At 34.9% G+C, this 19,191-nt stretch overlaps 2 protein-coding genes across 7 annotated transcripts; one reads left to right on the top strand and one right to left on the bottom strand.

Moving 5' to 3' along the window:
• Positions 1–152: 152 nt before the first annotated feature.
• On the top strand, positions 153–3,335 carry LOC123876946 (DNA repair protein RAD51 homolog 3-like). Of its 3 annotated transcripts, XM_045923392.1 has the most exons (8): positions 163–218; positions 298–373; positions 786–916; positions 1,245–1,351; positions 1,602–1,768; positions 1,847–1,975; positions 2,308–2,499; positions 2,960–3,335. In XM_045923392.1, exons 2-8 carry the CDS (start codon positions 335–337, stop codon positions 2,990–2,992), a joined length of 798 nt encoding a protein of 265 aa, XP_045779348.1. In that variant the 5' UTR covers positions 163–218; positions 298–334; the 3' UTR covers positions 2,993–3,335. The 3 variants fall into 3 exon arrangements, with proteins under 3 accessions (XP_045779349.1, XP_045779350.1, XP_045779348.1); XM_045923393.1 differs by lacking the exon at positions 1,847–1,975 and having other exon boundaries at positions 153–373; XM_045923394.1 differs by lacking the exon at positions 786–916 and having other exon boundaries at positions 156–373.
• On the bottom strand, positions 3,001–18,838 carry LOC123876945 (annexin B9). 4 transcript variants are annotated; one of them, XM_045923391.1, is made up of 8 exons: positions 18,702–18,838; positions 18,415–18,452; positions 17,017–17,193; positions 11,114–11,318; positions 8,511–8,740; positions 7,389–7,485; positions 6,201–6,382; positions 3,001–3,267 (listed from the first exon to the last, which is right to left on the bottom strand). In XM_045923391.1, exons 2-8 carry the CDS (start codon positions 18,442–18,444, stop codon positions 3,217–3,219), a joined length of 972 nt encoding a protein of 323 aa, XP_045779347.1. In that variant the 5' UTR covers positions 18,445–18,452; positions 18,702–18,838; the 3' UTR covers positions 3,001–3,216. The 4 variants fall into 4 exon arrangements, with proteins under 4 accessions (XP_045779347.1, XP_045779346.1, XP_045779345.1 ...); XM_045923390.1 differs by having other exon boundaries at positions 3,001–3,435; XM_045923389.1 differs by having other exon boundaries at positions 3,001–3,797.
• Between the last annotated feature and the right edge of the window lie 353 nt (positions 18,839–19,191).

Consider the following 19,191-nt stretch of genomic DNA (forward strand, 5'->3'; position numbering starts at 1 on the left):
TTTACGCTATGAGTCTAAAATTGGTCTACAACTCAGGTCTACAATCAGTCATATCTACATACAAAAATTAAGGCAACACTAGCGACCATAGTGTTAAAGAGAAGAGTATGTCCTTCTTCAGTGTCAACTGTCAAAAATCATTATCTGTCAAAAAGAAAAACATTTTGTTTTTGAATCGGTTATTGGCGGCAAATCGTGAAAGTTGAAACTCGGAATTAGTCAGAATTCAGAAATTAAAGTTGTTTGTTTCCCGAAAATAATTTTTCAGAAAATCATAATACACATTATACTTTTCAGGGATTACTCGAAATTATACTTTGCTCTTGCGAAAATAATGAGTTTTAAAATGTATAATGCAACTGAACTTTGGCAGGTAAAATTTTTAATTCTAATTTCTAACTACTAGCTGATGCCCGGCAATCGGCATCTGATGCGACTTGTATGTTGATGTGGCTGATGTTACAAATTAACTATGTCAGAAACCTGACCGCAAATCCTAACAAAAACTGTAGTCCAAACAACACAGTTGAATAATAGGTAATGCTGTGTGAATGTATAGGCAACAAACAGATAGACAAACATTGATCTTTATAACCGTCGTTATTATTCTAAGTTTATAACTAAGATGAAATCAATTTTAGGTACCTACTTGTTAACTAGAAATGTTAAAGTAAGCATAATGTTGTGTTCTAATTTTTTTATTTATGAAGCTGAATACTAGTAAACATCAGTCATAGTTACCTACCAATTTAACTATTATTATTTATATAGGTATTTATTTCTAGGTTGAAACAAGCTTACCTTCCATATCCACCTTTAGCCAAAGTCTTGATAAAGTTATCGGCAATGATGGACTGCAATTAGGATCACTAACAGAGTTATTAGGCTTACCGGGAACTGGAAAAACTCAACTATGGTTCATTTCTTTTCCTACCTATACCTGTGCTTTTGTTTAAACTCATAACTCACCTATATTTGTTTTATAACTTTTACATTATATTATTGTTTTATACTTAACAAGCTTTTTATATCATTATGGTACAATTCCAATATATCTTTTTACCTTAGATAGTGATATAAGCTTAAAGTTCTAAGTCATGAAACTAATAATATCTAATTTGTTAAGGTCTTAAGAACCTTATTGCTAATTTTACCATCAGTTATATAGGTAAACGGAAATCCTTGTATTTTATTGTTTTCATGTTTATTTAATACTATGTTTTTTCTAACAAGCTTGCCTTTAGTTTACAGCTCTGTTGTGCAATTCAAATACCAAAAGTATTAGGAGGTTTATGTTCTGAAGCACTTTATATAGACACTAATACAAACTTTACAATATGCAGATTTAGAGGTAAGTTTTGTATACATGGTAAGTGCTCATATTATGTTGTAGATATATCTGTCTTACTTTTGACTTCTGTCAATTACGTTTTAGCTCTGTTTTTATTTAGTCTTAATGCTGCCTTTGCACCCAAGCTTATCTTCTTATTTAGCTACATTGTATTATCTCATTTTTTAGAAGACTTTGTTGTTACCTACATCTTGTGTTTTGGCTAGCAGCCTATAGATCCAAATTCATATACCTATTTTCTATTTTATAGAAATTCTATTTGCAAGCTTAGCAAAATGTCAAAGACTGCTGGAAACTTCAATATCAATTAATGAAGAGGAAGCATTAAAGAAATTGCATTATGTTAATGCTTTTGGGCTTGAAAAGTTTTGTGCATTTTTATACCAATTACCCAACTTTATGAAGAGTAGACCAAATGTAATATAGTTTGTTTAACATACCCACATGATTAAATATGGATTGAAGTTTAGAAAGTATAAAGATTTTTGTTTTCAGATCAAAATTATAGTGATCGATTCAATAGCTTTTCCATTTAAAGAGGGTATATCATTGAAACAAAGGACTGGATTACTATACAGACTAATGGCAGATTTAAACAAATTGGCAGTAGAAAACCAAATTGCAGTATGATCATTCTCTTTCATTTTATGGCTACATATTATTTGCTGAGATACAGATTTAAAATTCACATAAAATAGCTTTTAGGTCTGTATTTCATTAAAAAATACTGGCCCTAAACAATACCTTGTGGTGCTCCAGAAAAATTCTTGTTATTTTAGTAATGGTAGTTAAGAAAGGTTTTCATTTTGCTTTGTAATAGTGTGATTTAAACATTTAGGTTTTGATTTTTAAATGTTTAAAAGCAATTGCTATTTTATGATCGACAAGATCTAAAGCGACACTCAAATCTTCCAATCAATTATAATTCATGCAACAGTTTCGTTTCTTACCTTTAGGTTGTAATTACTAATGAAATGACTACAAGAATAGGTCTGTCATCTGGCGCTATAGTTGGGGCACTCGGCGATGCTTGGGCGCATCGATGTAACAAACGTCTGCTGCTGTCTGCGCCTGATCCACTTGATAATATAAGACTAGCTGTGCTACTTAAAAGTAATAATTCTCCAGAAACTATTGGCAAATTTCAGGTAAGGATGCATTACTAACTTTTCCTTTTGAACTTTCGGTGGTATTAATTTTAATTATATTCCTACTCTTCGATTTCATTCCTAACTAGCTGATGCCCGTGACTTCGTCTACGTGGATTTAGGATTTTTAAAATCCCGTTAGAACTTTTGATTTTCCGGGATAAAAAGTAGCCAATGCCACTCTCCAGATATTAAAGCAAAAAAAAATCACGTCAATCCGTTGCGACGTGATTGAAGGAAAAACCAACAAACAAACACACTTTCACATTTATAATATGTAGTAATAACGCTTCTGTTAAAGTTTAGGACCTAACAAGTTAATTGTAGGCACCATGTAGGTATTGTTAGTTGTTACACTAAAAAGCCAAATATAGGTATAAAAACATCTCGCAACAAATCATTATTTTAATCAGTTTAAAAATACTAATGATGATTTGATTGAAAAATCATGGCCTTTCAGATAACACACGAGGGAATTCGGGATATTGATTAAAAAGCGACTGGAACATACATAGTTTTATTAATAATGTATTCAAATATATATAATACATCGTAAACAAAACTACAGCACCAATAAATATCTCATTTTCACAAAAATATCAAGCTTTTATTTCTACAACATCTCAACAGTTATATAAAGGCAGTTTCATATCGGAACTTAGCTTTGCAAGTGCAATACAAACATTCTTTCATTTTGAAGTCTTATTATGCTTTTTCTTAAGAAACAATAGCGAGTAACACCCGTTTGTAGTCTCCTTTCGTATCATCCTGCAAAATATTACATTCATATCTGTTATAGTACTATTTGTAAACATGCATTGCTTAGATATATGTAAGTAAAAAAATAATTTATACGCAAACAATACATAAATTATTTTGCAGGACTTAAGCACAAAGTGTGACTAGTACTCTCTTGAAATCACCATCTAGATCGTCCTGTAAAGATATCGAAAACCAACACTGTAGCGGTTGCAAAAGTAACAAAAAAAAACGAAACTGGCCCATAATTTCTATTGATACATCACACAGCGTGCAATCGAGATTAGCATGAGATTACAATTCATAAATTCAATATTTGTGTATTAATTTAATTAACATAACTTACAATAAACGTTTTAAAATGCAACAGTAACTAAATCGTACCATTCAAAGAATGTAAATAGGGTACAGATTAAATAATCACACCACACAGGTTATGCAAGGTAGCATGGCGCGTGTAAATTGTGTCTTTTATGTCTGTAGTAGGCTTAGTAAGCCATGGCAGACAGGAGATGACCGAGTGAACCATTAACCTCCTCCTGAAAAATGGCAACAACTACTTGTAAAAAAAGCATCCTCCAACTTGAGGTATATACCAGCCACCATGCACTCACGTCTAAAAGCTGTTATCTACTGTGCAAAGAAAATGACATGACTATGAAAAAATAGGAAGCAAAATATACAGATCTTTAGGAAATAAAATTTACACCCCGCTTGGATAACCCAAGGTATGGCACACTGAAGACAAAATATTCTGTAATGTTTGTGATGAGTTTGAGACTTTTATCTGTACCTATGTGAAGGGTTGATGTTTTAAATAACCAAGATACACAATGACTTATAACTTTCGTTAGAATGACTTCTTTTCGTATAATTTATTCAAATAATTCTCGAAAATTTCCAAAAACAAGATCATAATAATTAGGTATTAATAATGAATTCGCATTTATTTTGTTTGTAATGAAATGTGCGTTATACTTTTATTATAGCACTTGGCAACTTAGGGACTGTAAACCTTGGTTTTTTATTTATAAATGTCATTGGGGCTTATTTTGTTTTCAGTGCTTGTGTACCCTAGCATTTAAGAGCCTAACAATTGACAAAAATAATTGAGAACAATAAAAACTAGTTGGTTCGTTGCGATCCTGATCGTCCGTGAATAATCTAGTCAACAAGCGTCAGTAAAGCCTTCTTGTAATCTCCGGATGTGTCGCCCTGAAATCAAAATGTTTCACTATTCTAAAGCGCTGTTCGGTTGATTTATGTTGTTATTTAAACTCTGTATCATCAATACATAATATAGGTAAGTACTTTACAATATTGGTTATGCGAAAGTAAGATTGCCAAAAGGGTGATTAAAGTTTTAGTAATCCGTTTTCAAACTGAAAACGTTGAGTCATTTGTGCGGTGTGCCTCTTGTACAATTTATTCAGATTCAAACTAGGAAACTGGGTTTTTGAATTATGAGTTCGACTGAAGTTTTCTATTATATTTACAATGTAGGTATAAAAACAAAGCATAGCTATGAAACTATGAATACCTATCTAGAAAAAAAATTGTAGGTATCTATAAATTACAGCATTCTCAAAAAGCGAGTGAAAAAAATTGAGATTTCATAATAACGACCGTTTGTCGATGATAATATACCATTATAGGATAGATATTAGATAATATACCATTCTATGTATCTACAATAATAAAATGTTCGATTTTACATATTGGAACATAAATATGGGTAAAAGATATTGTTTATGATTTATATACAAATCACAGTATAAATTAAAAACATAGGTATACAAATTATTGACAAATATTAAAGTACAAACACGTAAATATTACAGATATTAACAAACTTTAAATCCCACGGCTGATCTCACTACTATAGAAAACCTTAATGAATAAAATATATAAATAGATCTGTATACATTATTTGCCTTTGAAAAAGAAGATAGTTACATGAATAAGTAAGGTCAATAATTAATTAAGTAGGTATAACGAAAACAGAAACTGCTTTACAAATGGAAATGTTTTCTCATGCTGATTAAAATATTAAAGCATATTGTTACGAATTGTTTAGATCTTGTTCTTATCATAGAAAGTATGGGTCAGCATGTTCAAAAATTTTAATTGTAAAAATGTAAATTTTTCATGCTGTTATTTACGACACTACAAATAAGTACCTAACACGTATAGCGAATGGATACTTCTGTTCTAATTAGACATATATAATTAATGTTAGTGTTACAAAAAATATGAAAAATACATCCATATTTATAATATGCGTGAATAGTTTAGCATTTTGTGATAATAAATTATTATTATTATTGGTTAGTCTCCCCAATAAATATTTCATTGAATAGATAGACATATAAGTTAAACGAATAGGTAACATTTTTGGCGTAAGTTGATTTAGTCCTTCAATACAAAAAATATGGAAAATTACTTGTAAGAAAAACATGAAGTATTTATAGTACGCAACAGGTTAAGATAACAATGGGTATGAGGCGGTGGGACGCCCCGCACACCCGCAGTCACCCGCGCTGTCCTGTACCAGGTTAGCGCGGAGGCTGTGGGTGTGCGGGGCGTACCCACCCCGATTGCCATCTCGACCTGTCGCATACGTATATACGTATTTTGCACTAATATCAATGTAGTAACATTCCTTATTATTAACCGACTTCGAAAAAAGGAGGAGGTTCTCAATTCGTCGGAATCTTTTTTCTTTGTGTTCGGATCTTAACATCAAACGTTTTTATGTTTGAGAGGAACTAGATCAGCCTTACGCCATGCAACATTTACTTCAACAATTCGGTAGTTAACTATGTAGAACTCGTTAAACTAAACTCGAAAGTCACATAAACGTCGCTATAGTGAACTACTAAATTGTTCATAAGCCACATTAAAAATCAAGTTCCAAACAACAGCAAACACAAAATACTCACAGCGATCCATTCCTCCAAGGGTTTGCCGTATTTGTCAAGGAATGCCTGTTTGATATCCCCAAGGTCGATCTCTGAGCGACTGACTACGATCCTGATGAGGGTCTTATCGTTGGTGCCCATTCCCTTCATGGAGTAGTAGAGGCGCTCAGCGAAGAACCCAACTTTGCTCTTAACGCATTTAACTATAAATAACAAGTGTAAATTAAAAATTTATAACACCCCCCGACAAGTGAAGGTTACAGTAACTAGAAAAGAGCAGATAACTTTCGGCGGAACCGATTTTCTTGAATTATAGCTAAGAACACTCGATCAAGCCACCTTTCAAACAAAAAAAAAAAAAAAACTAAATTAAAATTGGTTCATTAGTTTAGGAGCTACGATGCCACAGACAGATACACACAGGTACATAGATACGCACGTCAAACTGATAACACCCCTCTTTTTAGGTCGGGGGTTAATACATTATTCATCAATATACTTTAATACTAGGCTTAACTTTATAACAAAGATGAAGTAGCTCAGAATTCTACCGTTGATTTACGAGTCAATTCTAAAAGCGCAGATATACCTGCTCGTAAAAGTTTCTACTCGCACATTCTTGAAAATCTAGTCTAAAAGTCATTGAAAATCTAGTCTAAAAGTCATTGAAAAAATCTAGTTTAAAAGTCATACTAAATAGAGTGAACGATGCTAGTTGGGCACAAGAGTTTTTTGTCGAGATATTTTGCTCCCAAATAGTGTGGACGACAGAACTAGTGATTATTAAGACTATGAAACATTTTAATTAGGTACTTAAATACGTTTTAATCGTGCATAGTTTTAATATTCCCACTATTGAAACAACAAACAAATTTAACTAGTTCCTTAGTACAAATCCATTGACAGAATCAAGATAAAGCCTGTTCCGTGACGGTGCATGAGTCAGCGCGAGGTCACATACTGGACTTCCTATTCTAGTTACATCTGACCTTGTGACGTCGCTAATGATTCAGACCTTAGGATCACTCACTACGTGTTCTGTGTAATTCAACGAAATTAACTTCTTCAATTCCGGTGATGCTGTTTCCTCAAAACATTCTTTATCACATGCATCATCATCGTATGAATAGTCATATATTTTATCCGAGAAGTTTACTCAAACTCATGTTCCTTTTGCAGTTTACTTATCACAATTTTCAAAAATCTTACCAATAGCAAGCATGCCTTTCTCTACGCTTCCAGAGAATTCCTTCTTGATAGACTCTTCGATGTCTTTGCCTGTTAACGCTTCAAATTCAGCGAACACCTGTAACGAAACAAAGACATTGTGTCATATTTAAATTGTATTAGACACGAATAATTTTTGTAGACGTCTGCGGCTATAATTAACTTTTTGTGCCTTAAAGAGTTGTATGGCTTCAGTCTGACTCATGACATCAGGCTGACATCACGCCAACTTGTACTAATTTGCAAAAGGCTCATGTTTAGTTCAAGGTCCACATTTCAACGTCTTTGATCCATCCATGAATTACGTAGGTACGTCACTAAAGGTCTTGATTATTTTACACTCTAAATAAAACTTAGACCGTTAGTTATTATGTGCTGTTCATACATTAGCGAGGTAGCCACATCGATTAATCGACACCCGTTAAAAAGTTGTTCAAGGTAAATATAATCTAATGTTTAGGTTCCCTCACATTTTACCATTAACCATTAAAAACTCGCCGGTTTAATGGAGTTTTGGCATGTACAGGTAGGTACTCAATAGGTACGCTCTGAGTAATAATTTTTGATGCACTACTTAAGTCACGGGTAATAGCTCGTTCACACAGGCTGCGTAAGCGTAGACGTAGCGCGTACCATTGCGTTGTAATGTATGGAACTGTATGAAACATGGCACACCGCTTGCGTAAAGCGTGGACGTATGCGTAACTCGGTGTGTAGGTGTGTCACGTGTACGCAATTGGTGTAAATCGGCCTTTAATGTTATGCTAATTTGGGTCACATGAGCAAATGACACTCGTGATTTGAGCAAGTTAGGCTGAAATCTAGATATAAGGCGTACTTTGACTTTGCTTAGATTTAAGTCACAAGTTAAAGCAACAGCGAGAATATGACAAAAAACTGAGCACAGTTGAAATACCCTCTAATACCTAGCCAGCCTAAGTCTATTACTCCACGAGACGTATACCGCCCGAGCGTAGTTATAGTTATATGTATATCGTGAATCGTGATGTTATATTTTTTCATCTTCTGTATTGTTCTGTACCTACCTACTGACATTATCTATTGATAAATCCAAGAAATTTTTTACAAGTATTTTTGTCTCACCTGTCTTAACTGTTGGTAAGAGCGTGTGATAAGGATGGAATTGAAGACGGATTCTTCGGTGCCCCACTGGCCTTCTCCCGCTGCTGCTAAGGCTTCAGCGTCAGCTTTGGCGGCTCCCTCGTCGACGCCCGCGTTCTCGTCACGGTTGGCCATGCATAGCGATACGCAGAGACGTTTGAAGTGGCCTGATGTGTCACCCTTGAGATCTGATTCTAGGCTCTTTCCATATACTGTGGCAGACAAAAAGATTTCTTGTTATTATCAACTTTAGAAACATTGTTTAAGATTAGCTTTGGTGACAGTTTTCAATCGAAATCCGGATCGATGTAATTGTCTCAATAAAATCACAATCGCATAAAAGCGGACGGGCAACCGTTAGAAATTCTAAATTGCATCCGTAGTTACAAACAAATTGTCGCACCTACCTACCTTAAAACTTCACGCTAAGTTAGAGAGGCTAATACTTATAGGTAGGTATCTAATACTAGTTTGATACTTTTATGTTCAAAAAACACGCTAGCTTTTTAGGTACATCTATTTCCTATGTTTTTCATGAGATTCGTGTTTGCCAAATGAACATTGCATTCTCATTGAAACCATGAATACTAATGGAGCATGACGTAGTTGCATTACAACGTGACCTAATAACTCATGGCCGGTGTCGATTCATAAGAAATGCATACAAATGTAAGCATATCAGCAAAACTAACCTCCTCTACAAAGAATTCACAAAATTCGTCACTTTACCTACGTGTGAAATCGCTTAGCATTCTTTTGATTATATTATTTAGGTATTAAGATGTAGATGTAGGTTTACCTACATACCTACCTATGTAGTATTCTACATATATAATATAATTAAGTAGAATATAATTAAAGCAATACGTATACGAATAAGTTCCGTTCTATTCAATGTTCTCAAGTCTAAACACATTATTTAGTGCATAAGCACATTCTTTCTCATTGAATAATGTAGTAAGAAATCGACAAACCATTTTGCATATGAAACTTAGTAGATGTATGCCGTGGACCTTGCGATTGCGTGATAGAACCATATTACTCATAGCTGTATGAGGCACATTAGGTATATTGATCAAAATAGGTAGGTATGTAGGTAGGTACCTACTGCAAGTCTGCAACATCAAACTTCATAAAAAAATTGGCATAGCTTATGCCAAATCAATAACACTTCTATGCAGGAGCCTCTTGGAAATGTTTAGTCCATTAGATATTTGCACAATAAGTTCATTGGACCACCAAGGTCAAATTAATATTCAAACTAGCGACACCAACCGTTCCGAATCACGAAGGATATCCTAACCACTTTTATTTCAAAACTTTCTTTTTACTTGATTGTTTTGAAATAGCTTCTACTTGTGCCATTTGATTGTGTTGCCGGTTGTGTTGAATTGTTTCGCCGGTTCAAACCCTACACGTTGCACTATTGTCGTACCTACTCCTAGCACAAGTTTTACGCTTAATTGGAGGGGAAAGGGGATATATTAGTCATATTGATAAACTTGGCTACGTAATATTCTTTAAAAAAAATAGCTAAGCTTTTCTTCTTTTGGAAATATTTAGTCCATTTGATTGTTGTCCATTCAACCACCAAGGTCAAATTAATATTCAAACTAGCGACACCAACCGTTCTGAATCACATAGGATATTCTGACTACTTTTATTTTATTCCTCATGTTATTCAACTTTCTTATTACGCTTCGACTAGGTATTCGAATTATTCGGCATATCATAAAGTAGCTAAACCCGACCCGGAGTAAAGTTAACAGTGTTAAGATAAGAAATTACGTAGGTTTACAAAGTAGCAACAGTCACTTTTTTTCGACTTTACCTTATCGAAACATAACATGAACCGATATTTTCACAGCCACTCATTTTGTTTGCAGATTAATAATGCACTTTACAGAGAATCCATTCCAGATGTTTAATACCTAATCGTACTTATCGTTGTGCAACACAACTAAATATAATTAGTATGAGAACATTCAGATAGATTGTTAAAAATAAAGGTCATGGCCATGAGCATTGAGCATAACCGTGACTTTACAAGAGTTTTGGTTACTATGTATTACCTCAGAATACATGATAGTACAGGGTATTACCACAGGTATTACTAAATTAGCCGGCTGCATCGACCGACGCTTCGGAGGCGAAGACGAAGACTTTCAAAATGGAGTAGTTTATTTCTTCTCATGCGTCGGGATGTTTGCAAACAGTAATTTTTTTTTAAAAAAAAACAAAAGAATATTAGCCATATTAAATGACTAATATTCCCCTTTCCTCTCCAACTAAGCGTCAGGCTTGTGCTAGGAGTAGGTACGACAATAGTGCGACAATAGTGGACTGAACACCGAAGTGTTCAGTCCACTTCTTTACCGGTTTAGCTATTGAGTAATATGATGGCCGGTGGGAGAGAGAATTTACCCGGGTGAGTTTGTGGACTTCTAGAATCCCAGGCGCGTTCCGAACCCTTGTAGCTGGAGTTAAATATATAAGCTGACGGAGCTAGTTATTTATCCCTTCTTCACTACAAAGAAAAATAGTAATGCACGATCATGCACAATTCAAGAAAAGAATGTACTTACATTGTTCGTAGAAAGCAGAGATGGTGCGAATGCCGTAGTTCGAAAGGGTGCATAGGATCTCGATGATGGCTTCTTCATCAGTGCCGAGCCCGGCAACCGCGTCGTGCAGTTCCTTGGCGTAGAAGTGAGGTAGAGGGGTCATAAGAGCTACAATGACGTTTTCGAGGTTTCCCGTGAGTTCGCTTTTCAATTCGCTGATGAGGTCCTGTTAAAAAAAAATAGTTTTTTTTTTTTAGATACAGCAGGGTAAATTCTAAGAGAAATCTACGAAGTACTTTATAAATAAACTAGCTGATGCCCGCAGCTTCGCCCGCGTGGATTGGTCAGATCCCCTGCAGCATCAGGATTGAGGAGTTGGACTCCAAATTTTTTATGAAACAATGTCGCAAAGTTCCTCTATCGATTAAAAAAGAAATGACGCAAATCGGTTCAAAAATATCGGAGATTTCGGTGTACATAGATTGAAAAACACAACTCCATTTTTGAAAGTCGGTTAAAAAAATTAGCCTATTTTACACCCTGGTCAATCCTCTACTTGTCTGTGAAAATCCCGTAAAAATCAGTTCAGCCGTTCCAAAGATTAGCCTTTTCAAACAGACAGACAGACAGACACACTGACAAAAATTTTAAAAACGTGTGATTCAGTGTTGGTATCGTTCAAATAACCATATGAGCTTAATATGAGGTAGTTATTTCGAAATTACAGACAGACACTCCAATTTTATTTATTAGTAGTATAGATAATCATACAAAATAACAGAAACCTATCTAAAGGATATCAATCATACCTTGCAGTTGCATAGGACTTATGGATTTCAATGCCAAATGACGTCGCGAATAAATAGCTTCACAATGAGTAAACATCTCATACATTATACCAGACAATAACTTTATAATACACGCTACATGCATAGTTTCAAAAGGATCTATAGGTACTCAGTTTTTCAAATCGAATCTATTCGTCCACGTGTAATAAGGTTTTTGAAATCCCATGGGAACACATTGAATTTCTGGGACAAAAAGTAGCCTATGCCTATCCTTGGGATGTAGGTATCTAAGCTATCTCTGTAGATACCTACTTTTACCTTTTGCCTATATCAATTACAGGGACGCAAGCTACCTCGGTACCAAATTTCATACAAATTTTGGGAGTCCCGTGGGAACTCTTTGATTTTCCGGAATAAAAGTAGCCTATGTCCCTCCCCGGGACGCTAAGGGACAGGTGCTAACCATGTACCAAACGTCAGAATCGGTTAAACTGTTGGGCCGTGAAAAGGTAGCAGACAGACAGACACACTTTCGCATTTATAATTTAATTAGTAAAATTAGTAAATTAGTAATTAGTATGGATGGATTAGTATGCATCTTATGTTTATGTATCTATAAGTTAAAGTTATTGTTATTTCCTGTCTGGGACAAAAAAAAATCAGCGTAGCGAGAAATATCCCAAAACAACTGTTCATACCAGCAATATTGACTAGGTATTTTTATTACATGCTTATCTCGGTATATGCGACTATATGACTATATTTAGATTTTCTATGAACTTGTAACACACCGTGTGCGCGAAGTGATTGAAAAGCTATCGAATCGCTAAAAATAAATGATGCGATCATAAGGTAAAACCACTGTACTACGCTACAATCCATATTTATAACAAATGCACCCACCCTAAAATTATTATAGATACCTACTTAAACTATAAGTATTATTTTATTTAAATAATAACTAATACTAGGCGCATCATACAGTTTTTATCGCTCAAAAATGCGATAAGTTAAGTTTAAAAAATTGATCGCGTATGCCGAGCAGATAAATGTGATGTACTTATATTGATTACTAGCTGATACCCGCAGCTTCGCCCGCGTGGATTGGTCAGATCCCCTGCAGCATCAGGATTGAGGAGTTAGAATCCAAATTTTTTATGAAACAATGTCGCAAAGTTCCTCTATCGATTAAAAAAGAAATGACGCAAATCGGTTCAGAAATCTCGGAGATTTCGGTGTACTTATGTAGAAAAACACAACTCCCTTTTTGAAAGTCGGTTAAAAAAGTAGCCTATGTTACTCCCTGGTCAATTCTCTACTTGTCTGTGAAAATCCCGTCAAAATCGGTTCAGCCGTTCCCAAGATTAGCCTTTTCAAACAGACAGACAGACAGACAGACAGACAGATAGACAGACAGACAGACAGACAAACAAAAATTTTAAAAACGTGTGATTCAGTTATGGTATCGTTCAAATAACCATATGAGCTTAATATGAGGTAGTTATTTCGAAATTACAGACAGACACTTCAATTTTATTTATTAGTATAGATGGATTTACTTCATTCATACTAATATTATAAATGGAATATGCGTAAAAAGTATATAATATGGTATGTATATTTGTCTGTCTGCTACTCTTTCATGGTCCATCAGTTCAATCAATATGAATAAAATTCGGTAGGTACAGAAATAGCTTTTATCCTTAGACCGTAAGCTACTTTTGTCTTGGAAAATCAAAGATTTCCCACAGATTTTAAAACCTAACCCCATGTATTTTTAAAATCATAACCCCACGTATACTAAATTACAAGTAGATATCACTTATTTGGAACAGAAATAGCTTGCACTCCACAGAGGACATAATAGGCATCCCGGAAAGTCGTGCAGTTTCCAAGGGATTTTTAAAACCAAAATCCGACCTAAGTAATCATGGTCGTCATATCGTTCCACTATAGATAAATTACTATGACGGAAGGTTTAAAAATATTTCAATACCTCTACTGAGTAAGATCTTGTTAGGTACATGCGTGCAGAAAATTGCGATAATACCTATGACAAGCAAGTGGGTAAACAAAGATAAGATAAGGCGCACTGGGCGAAAATATTGCGAGACGTTTTCTAGACGTGCAATTTCTATAAGGATCATTTTTCATTGATTTTCTTAGATTTACCTATTTATTATACACGATGTTTGGGTTAACACGTCTTCTATTCTGCTATAATATTTTGATCTTTATCAAATCTAATGTATCAAGTTAACTCCGGTTTGCTTAGTAGCTATACTTAGCACTTTTTACTTGTTTCGTTGTTAATTTAGGTACACTCTTTTACCCTTTCTCACTAGTCATTATAATCCTCTGTAACGTGGTTGCCTGGCAGAGATCGCTTCAAACTTTCAAAGCGATAGGGCCGCCGAATTGTACTATGTACTTATCTACTATTTTTGCTGGGTGATAATTTATTTCTGTGTTTCTTTTTAACCCCCGACCCAAAAAGAGGGGTGTTATAAGTTTGACGTGTGTATCTGTGTATCTGTGTGTCTGTGTATCTGTGTATCTGTGTATCTGTCTGTGGCATCGTAGCGCCTAAACGAATGAACCGATTTTAATTTACTTTTTTTTGTTTGAAAGGTGGCTTGATCGAGAGTGTTCTTAGCTATAATCTAAAAAATTGGTTCAGCCGTTTAAGAGTTATCAGCTCTTTTCTAGTTTTCTTGTGGAAAAGAAGGTTAGATAACCGTTAGGTTCATAATATTATGTCAATAGACAAATGTCAAGCTGTCAAGGTGGACGTTGCCTAAATACATTATTATTTATTTGAAAATGATGTTTTGGAAAACTCAGATACTTTGGATCGTCGGGGGTGTTATAAATTTTTAATTTACACTTGTTATGATGGTGTACAATGAAGCATATTTCAATTACAATACAATTGCACTTTTTATACCTTTGTAGATTTTTGACTAGTACCTATCTACCGTTCAAAACACAAAGTTAATTTATAGTTGTTGCGTTATCAGTTTTTTTTAATAGCTACCTACTAATAATTAAATAAGTACATATACTGCTAAAACCATAACCCTTCCTTTCGACTTTGCCGTAGTCGGGTAAAAATACAAGCAGGACATACCCACTTAGTAAAGTATGTAAGTGCTGCAAAGGTTTTAATTATCAAGTTCACAAGTAAGTACATGATTTCTTGACTCATAGCATCGAATCGAAGCCTTCATTGAACAATACTAGCAGTTATTTCCCTATTATCATAATTCGTAACTGTACAGCGCTGACTCAGTTGTTATTGAGTCAAACGGAAGGGATGATTAATATTATTTTCTTCTCATTTTTCTTGATAAGTTTAATAATCTTGATTATACTTACTTATCCTATCGTACCTAAATGGTCACCGAAATAAGACAGATCCAAAATTGATCAAAGAAAAACATGGTAGTTAAAATCCGTGAAATAGATAAAAATGCAAAAGTATTTTTTAAGAAACAGGATACAACTAAGCAAACTTAAAATTACCTACGACGCGACGATGCAATAAATCTATAGTGTGATAGGTAAAGTTTGTAAGTTCGGATGTTGAGTGTAATCTACGGAACTAATGATCCGATTCTGAAAATTCTTTCACTGATAGATAATAATAATAATTATTATAACTATCCCCGAGCGCTAAAGGCTATAAATTGCGCGAACGAAGTCGCAGGAAACAACTAGTCCTTAAATAAAGTACCTACCTCCCAGTAAAACCGACTGTGATTTTTGGGACACTGAATGCCCCGTACATTCTATACGTTTAATAAATATAAATAATAAAAATAACTATGCCACGTTTGTGAATAGGTAATCGTTATATTTTTTTTTAAATGCATGCATATAAGCACGTAACAGCTTCAAATAAGTCGTGTGCTGGACCCATTATTCATTATTGTCGGACGAAGTCTCAAGACGTCATATGGCCACGCGAAATGCTACTGAGGAAGTTTAGTATTACCAATTAGGGAAAGTCTTGGATTACCATAGGTTGAAGTACCTAGATATTTAGCAACCCTCTTTTACGCGAAAGTTGTGAAGGGCAAAACAACTATACATTTGTATATTTGTTTTAAAAGTATCAAATAACCACTGCACTGCAGGCAAATGGACATTTACTGAGGTTACAACTTACAATCTAGGTCTTATAGTTCATTGACTCGTGAGTTGTGACACCTAATACGTGTATGGCGTGCATTCCAGAAAGACAAGAATGCACTGTTAATTGCCGTATACTGACCTAACTAAAATGTAAGACACTGGAGTCGTTAATTGAATTGTATTTCACTCATGAGTTTGGTTCGACTAGTTACAAGTTACAACAATATGTATTATTAGTTAAGATTGATCAATGAAATGGAAAAGTCTCTTCATATAAGGGAGGGATACCTAATGGAACTTTACGCACCCTATTTACTAATACTGATATCTGCGTTGTCTAGTTTCAAAGTTTGACATCCTAGTTTTAAAGTTGTGATACTTAATCACATTGTGATCATTGCAATTGTTTGTAATTTTGCAACTGCATTTGCCACACAAGCACAATGCACTTCCCCATTGCAGATATGTAAGCTAATTGCTCCCATAAATTGCAAGGAAACCAATAAACATAGAAAAATTTAGATGCAGGTATGAACCTACAATATACTTTTTGCCCAATAAACCCGAATTTGAATCCGATCAAAAGTAACATTTTAGGTAGGTAATTGCAATAATGTTATTAAATGGGATTAAGTATAAAAAATAATATTATGTTACGCTAGTTGTTACTGATAGTTTATCGGCAGTAACGGACGGGTTAATGCACTATTAATTTAAATAATATGAAGGTCATTGAATAAAGTATTAAAAAAGTTCCACTGAAAGTAGACAGACTATTAGGAAATAAGTATTACTATGGCTATATCATACTATAATAGTATTATAAAGGGGAAAGTCTGTGTGTATGTGTGTGTGTGTGTGTGTGTATGTTTGTTACTCCTTCACGCAAAAATCACCAGACGGATTTGGCTGAAATTTCACGGGATTTCGAAAAACCTAAATCCACGCGGGCAAAGTCGCGGACATCAGCTAGTCTACGATATTTTTGTTACATCTTACCTTTCCATAGTTAGTCTTGAAGGTTTCCGCGATCTCGAGACGCTGGACGATGCCGCGACGACAGAGCACGTCGATGATTGCCTTTTCATCGGTGCCAAACCCTTTCATCGCCTTGCGAAGGGTTTCGGCATCCGCGGCCGGGTCGAAGGGCTCCGCGGGGTATACCGTGGGGGTACACTGTCAAGACAAAATTAAATCTATAAGGACTAAGGTGGCGGTTATTATTTGTAAAAACCGGCCAAATGCGAGTCAGACTCGCGCACTGAGGGTTCCGTACTCGGGTATTGTTTTCGACATTTTGGACGATAAATCAAAAACTATTATGCATAAAAATAAATAAAAATCTGTTTTAGCTTGTACTGGTAAAGCCCTTTCATATGATACCCCACTTGGTATAGTTATCTTACTTTGAAAATTGAAACACATTTTATTTTTATTTTTTTGGAGATGCATCATGTAACCACAAATTCGTCGTTTTCAGATAACTATAAGACCTACTTACCCGCCAAATTTCATGATTCAACAAACTTTTGAGTTAAAATTAGACTATACCTAGGTATCATATTTGCTCTAACCAACAAGTTTCACGCTTAGCTGGAGTGGAAAGCAAAAAAGTGAATGTAAAATTCCACCGAATCACTCCTCTATTTCTATAAGTAATACTATAGTGAGATAGTAGGTTACAGCTATACAAGTAAGTATATTAATAGTTTCTAGTAACTGGAAAGGGAGGGGCCCTTGCGTGACAGTCCGACGAAAATCGTAAGCACTTATCTATTAGGCAGAAAAAAGACCTTTATGGATCGTTAGATGTACTTATATACCTACTTATTACATACTTATTTTCCCTATATAAAATCTTATCGAATAACTACTCAAACACATGTAGCGATTGGCGATGAACAATGGCGATTATCGTAATAATCAGCGAAATTCATGTCCGTGGTATAATTATAATGATCCTAAGTCATCTAGGTAAGTACTCGTAGGTGGGTAGACACTAGACACACAGCCTAATCACAACTTTTGTGCTAGCTGAATCCATTTCGTATTTGTCTGCAATTTCAATAAACATTTACAAAAATCAAAAGCTTTAACTAGACTTCAAGAATATTATTTTTGCTCTACCCTCATAAAAGGAAAAACTTTAATTTCAATAACAAAATGGTGGTCAATTTAATCACACAGGTAGGTCCTATGCCTAGTTAATTAATTAACATACAGGTGCCTAATTTTCTCGCTTTAATTTAACCTGTTTATGCATTACATCTGTACAATGTAATACGCGCTATAGCAGTAGGTAACCTTGCCCGGAAAAGATGACATCATCTCCTGAGAATCGATACAGCTAGGTGTATACTGTATAGGCCAATATTTTACAAGTAGGAGGAAACTTACCTTGTACGGGTAATACTGCTGTCCGGACATGATGACTTCTATAACAAAATACAAAAGGGTGTAAGAACACGTAAATCAAACACTGGAACGCCTAAACTCCAACTAAAAATAAACTACAATCACGAGAACCGGCTTTTTGCATGCTAAGTGCAAACATGAATGCCGCCTCGAAATATAATGTTGATTCACGTGATGTACGAAAAATAACTATAAACGATCACTGTACAACCATTAAACATTGCTCGTAATTATGATTAGAGCATGGGAAATTGATAGGAAATACGTACTTTTATTTTCTTCTAGCGACACACCCAAAGCACTATGGGACGAATTCCGAAATAAACACGACGAGCGTTCTCGGTGAGGTCGGTTGGATTCGTGGCGTTTTTGTTTGCCCTCTCACTCACAGCGTCAGATGAGAGCTTGCAAACCTTTGGTTTGAATTTCAAGGCACCTAAATTAGTGTAAGTTTAGATTCATTATCTAACATTTGCACCTAATAACGGCTTCATTAATAGGTTATATTTGTAATATTAATCCATACTAGTATTATAAATGCGAAAGTGTGTCTGTCTGCTCTCTTTTCACGGCCCAACAGTTTAACTGATTCTGACGAAAGGTACATAGTTAGCTTATATCCCGGGGACGGACATAGACTACTTTTATCCCGGAAAATCAAAGAGTTCCCACGGGATTCCTAAAGAAAGACCCATCCGCTCAACCAATTTGTATGAAATTTAGTACCGAGTTAGCTTACGTCCATGTTATTGACATAGA

The sequence above is a fragment of the Maniola jurtina genome, chromosome 22 (genome assembly GCF_905333055.1).
Source record: "Maniola jurtina chromosome 22, ilManJurt1.1, whole genome shotgun sequence".
Lineage (NCBI taxonomy): Eukaryota > Metazoa > Arthropoda > Insecta > Lepidoptera > Nymphalidae > Maniola > Maniola jurtina.

Excerpts from the sequence above, each read along its gene's own strand:
- LOC123876945 (XM_045923391.1), bottom strand. The coding sequence starts at position 18,444 with ATGTCCGGACAGCAGTATTACCCGTACAAG. Across the intron at positions 11,319-17,016 it reads TCAAGACTAACTATGGAAAG|GACCTCATCAGCGAATTGAA; the intron begins GTAAGATGTAAC and ends TTTTTTTAACAG. Across the intron at positions 7,486-8,510 it reads CTTACCAACAGTTAAGACAG|GTGTTCGCTGAATTTGAAGC; the intron begins GTGAGACAAAAA and ends GTTTCGTTACAG.
- LOC123876946 (XM_045923392.1), top strand. The coding sequence starts at position 335 with ATGAGTTTTAAAATGTATAATGCAACTGAACTTTGGCAG. Across the intron at positions 917-1,244 it reads ACTGGAAAAACTCAACTATG|TTTACAGCTCTGTTGTGCAA; the intron begins GTTCATTTCTTT and ends GCTTGCCTTTAG. Across the intron at positions 2,500-2,959 it reads AAACTATTGGCAAATTTCAG|ATAACACACGAGGGAATTCG; the intron begins GTAAGGATGCAT and ends ATGGCCTTTCAG.